A 4,341-nucleotide genomic window follows, 5' to 3' on the forward strand; every position below is an offset into this window, starting at 1 on the left:
ACTTGTGGAATGCTGAGAAAGGTAAAAACACTTTTAAATAGGGAAGAGGAACAGGCTATGACCTAATGCTTGGACCAGTATACACATGCCAGGGCAAATATTTAGGCTAAACTGTGGGAGCTAAGAGCATAAAGTACATTGATTTCTTTATTATGGATAGCAGATATTTAAGAATGTTAGCACAGGTCTTTGAATAAATTTTGCTTCTAAGAGAAGTTACTATTTATTTCTTATTAGATGGGGAGGAAAGTCTTTGAAGAGGAACCTCTACTTTACTTTTTACACTTACTTTGGTCTTACTGCTCCCAAACCAGTGGAGGAGGCTCAAGGTTTCTGGAAAAGGAAGGGATGCAGTCAAGTAAGCAATACTATCTGAAAATTTTAGAAAACCAAAAACAATTTTTTTTTTAATGGGAAAAGAGTTCAAGGAGAAAAAAAGGACGGCACTTCAAGTTTTAGGAAAAACAATGTCATCTGTAAGATAACATAACAGTTGAAGTAAAAAGCAAACTCAGAAATATGGGAGTAATATGAAAGTAGCAAAACTATCTCTGGAGGAGGAAACTGCAGTAGGAAGGTTGAATTTCAGTATTATTCAAATTGATATTATGTTCACTTTTTATTTTAATAAAAAATCAAACAATATTTCTATTTGTTTAGAAATAGTTTGTTGTGTAAGCACATCAAAACATGAAAACAAAAATTATCTTTATATCTCTCACACATTTATTTAAAGTTTGTCTTACCAGGATCATAATATTTAGCTTGAGGCTTTCTAAAAAATGTCACGAAGTATGAATTTTAAAAATTTGTCCCTGGTAATATTGCAAGGGTATAGGGCTATTAGAAGAAAACTGGATTTCCACTCTGCTTCTGAAAGGCAGTTCTGATTACAAAAGTTAGGTAATTATCTGGCCAGGAAACAGGAGCTTTGATCCTCTGGAACTGTACTAAACAACTCAGAGTGAATGAATCAGGCCCCAGGGTGATAGGAGGAACTCAGTAATTTCTCTGTGATTGTTTTCTTTCAGGCCTAATCTCACAGATGTTTTAGTCTCTGTTATCATATTTTTATGTGTGTTTGCTTCATAAATGCTAAATGCTTTTATGCTAATAAAAAGGGGTTCTTCTATTCTTCTATTTGAATTGTCTAATAAAGGCAATCAAGGCACCATTGCCTAAGGAACTCAGTCATTGACCATACATATATATGTTCTCTATTATTTATCAATCATCTATCATCTATCTCTCTCCTTCCTTCCTTCCCTCCTTTCTTTCTTTCTTGCTTGCTTGCTTGCTTGCTTGCTTTCTTGCTTTCTTTCTTCTTTTCTTTCGTCAGTTCTGATTGCTACAAAAAATGCCATGGACTGGTAGCTTCAACAATATACATTTATTTTCTACAATTCTAAAGGTTGGGAAGTCCAAGATAAAGGCAAATTCTGTTTCTTGTGAGAACTCTTTTCCTGGCTTACAGATAGTTACTTTCTTGGTATACCTTCACATGGCAATAAGAGAAAACACTGGTATTTCTTCTTCTTCTTATAAAGGCACAAATCCCATCATGGGGGTTTCATCTTCATGACTTCATCTAAATCTAATCACCTCCCCAAAGCCCCACCTCCTAATACCATCACATTGGGAGTTAGGGCTTTAAAATATGAATTTTGGGGAGGGACACAAACATTCAGTCCACAACTCTATCTCTCTCTCTCTCTATCTGTCTATGCATCTAATCTATCCATCCATCCATCTATCCATCCCTATGTGTAGAACAAATTACAACAATGGCTTATAAGTCATTTCTCCATATTATTTCATTTTATCCTTTCAAAAATCTTGTGAGATAAACAGGCCATAGTAAAAGTACTGATTTCACTGAGACTCTTGAAGGTTGAATCAACTGTAATTACACAACTAGTAAATAGTGGAGGAAGGAATTCCACTCACATATTCTCTGTCCTCCTTTTCTCTATCCCTCCCTCCCACTTGCTTACTTCATTCCAGCCACTTTTCCTTACTAACTGCTCCATGAGGACACCAGGGATCCTTCCTCTGAGCCTTTGCAATGACCACTCCTATTATCTGGAATGGTCTTTGCTCATGTATCTGGCTCAACTGCTTCTCTCTAGACTTTAAATTTACCTTCCCAGTGAGGCTTGTCCATAGTGTAAACTGAAACCCCTGCTTCTCTATCTACCATCTCAATCCGCCATGTACTTCTTTATTTTCCATAGCATTTGTTACAGGCTAATTTACCAGATAATTTCCATGTTTGTTGCTTCTTCTCTCCCTTTCAACTAGAATGTAGGGTCCACAAAATTGGGAATTTTGCCTTTCTGTCCATGACTAGAGAGAACTGTCCCAGAGGTAGGGTCAGCCAGGTTAACAGTCAAGCCAGAGAGGGTACAGCTGATGATACACACGTTTCCTCTACCCTCCATACAGTGTAGAAGACCACTAAAATACAGTGCGGTTCTGACTGGGCTCATCTGCTCCACTCACCAACAAACTCTCTCTCTCTCTCTAGTTTTGGGCCTCCAGCTTCTGCAGGGAGACAGCAGGTTGAGTTTAACTTGAGGGAACTGAGCCTGTTCCTCTTGGAAAAAAATGTCAATTTATGAGAACTTTATGTGGAGGAAGATTGCTTCTTATTCCTTGAGACCCCTGATAGAAGTAAGAAATGAGTTAGTGGCTCCTATGAAGGCCTTGGCGGGTACAAGAGTCACTAGTGGCTGCTTTCCATCACAGGCACAGTTGCTCTGACCAGGGCCATCCAAACACAAGTATTTAACTAACAATTCTGGCTCCTCTAGGCTGGGCACAGTGGCTCATGCCTGTAATCCTAGCACTTTGGGAGGCCGAGGCAGGTGGATCACCTGAGGTCAGGAGTTTGAGACCAGCCTGACCAATAAGGTGGAACCCCATCTCTGCCACAATTACAAAAATTAGCCAGGTGTGGTGGCATGTGCCTGTACTCCCAGCTACTCGGGAGGCTAAGAAAGGAGAATTTCTTGAACCCAGGAGGTGGAGGTTGCAGTGAGGCAAGATCATGCCACTGCACTCCAGCCTGGGGGAAGCCTCTGTCTCAAAAACAAACAAACAAACAAACAACAAAACAAAAACAATGCTGGTTCCTCTAAAGTCAAAAGGAGCACCTTGGGCAGGTGCATAGTATTTTACTGAAAGGGAGACTAAAGGTTTCTCCCTATGAATGTCTGGGGTTATCTCCTATTGCACCACCTGCATTTAGCAAGGTGGGCCTCAGATGCTTTGTGTGAATGGGAGACCAAAAGCACAACCAGTCACAGCCATTGTGTTGCTGCCCCTCATGGCATGGTTTGTGCTTTGTCCAGGTGGGCCCCAGGTGATTTCCTGATACATGCGCACATGAGGGCCTCCCATTAAATGAATGTTGGCACTCCTGGAAGATGTATATCTGTGTGTTTTGTCCAGATGGGCCCTAGGTACTTTGTTGGTAGGTGGATACACAAGGACCTCCAATTAAAGATATGTTGGCATTCACTGCAGATGTACCACCTGTGTTTTGTCCAGGTGGGCCCCACATTTACTGATGGAGAAAGGGAGCACAAGGGCCTCCAACCACAGGGATGTTGTCGTCGCCTCCTGGTGCACAACCTGAGTTCTGGAGAGGTACGTGGCAGGCGCTTGGCATGAAGGTGAAACTGGAAGCATGACCATACAAAGGGATAATGCTGGTGTTTACAACCACAACTGATGTGGTGTGGTCAGGTGAACCACACGTGCTTTTATGGAAGTTGGAAACAGACATGTCTGCTAACGTATGTTTCTTGTTCATAGTGGTGGGTGCTTGAAGTGTAGAACTTTTTCTCTGTCCATGTGTGCTGCAGGATGCACTGTTGAAAAGCAGGAACACAAGGGCCTCCAACCATGGGTTTGGTGCCATCCCCTCCCATACCGCTGCCTGAATTCTGGGTAGGTGGGTCCAAACCAGGAATGTAGGTGGCAGCAGAAGTATATCCAAATACAGGAATGTTGTTAGCCCCTTGTGGTGCAGCAGCCATGCTGTGGCCAGTTGGGTCCCAGGCTACTCGACCAAATGGGAAAACAGAAGTGGTGCTGGGTGTCCCACTCTGTTCTTGTCCAGTGCTGAGTTCTCCTGATGTGGAACTGGGGTCTGGGGCAGACATGGTGAATCCAATGCTCCCACCATCCATAGGGGTTCCAGGTCCCATAATCACTTGGGGGCCTAGAATAGTATTTCCAACCAGTGAGGTGCTGTCTCCAGTGCCAGGCATCCCAGTGGCAACTCTAAATCCAGAAGTCTTTGCTGTGCCATTGGGGAAAGCACTTGCGTTGTGA

General features: G+C 42.4%; 1 protein-coding gene across 1 annotated transcript in view; it reads right to left on the reverse strand.

Annotated features, from left to right (window-relative positions):
* Positions 1–3,767: 3,767 nt before the first annotated feature.
* NPAP1 (nuclear pore associated protein 1) overlaps positions 3,768–4,341 on the reverse strand; it is a 4,147-nt gene continuing 3,573 nt past the window's right edge. The window contains exon 2 of the mRNA XM_012002431.1: positions 3,768–4,304. Within this exon, the coding sequence (XP_011857821.1) occupies positions 3,768–4,304 (537 nt within the window). The remainder of the gene's footprint in view (positions 4,305–4,341) is intronic.

Source organism: Mandrillus leucophaeus, unplaced genomic scaffold (genome assembly GCF_000951045.1).
Source record: "Mandrillus leucophaeus isolate KB7577 unplaced genomic scaffold, Mleu.le_1.0 Scaffold687, whole genome shotgun sequence".
NCBI lineage: Eukaryota > Metazoa > Chordata > Mammalia > Primates > Cercopithecidae > Mandrillus > Mandrillus leucophaeus.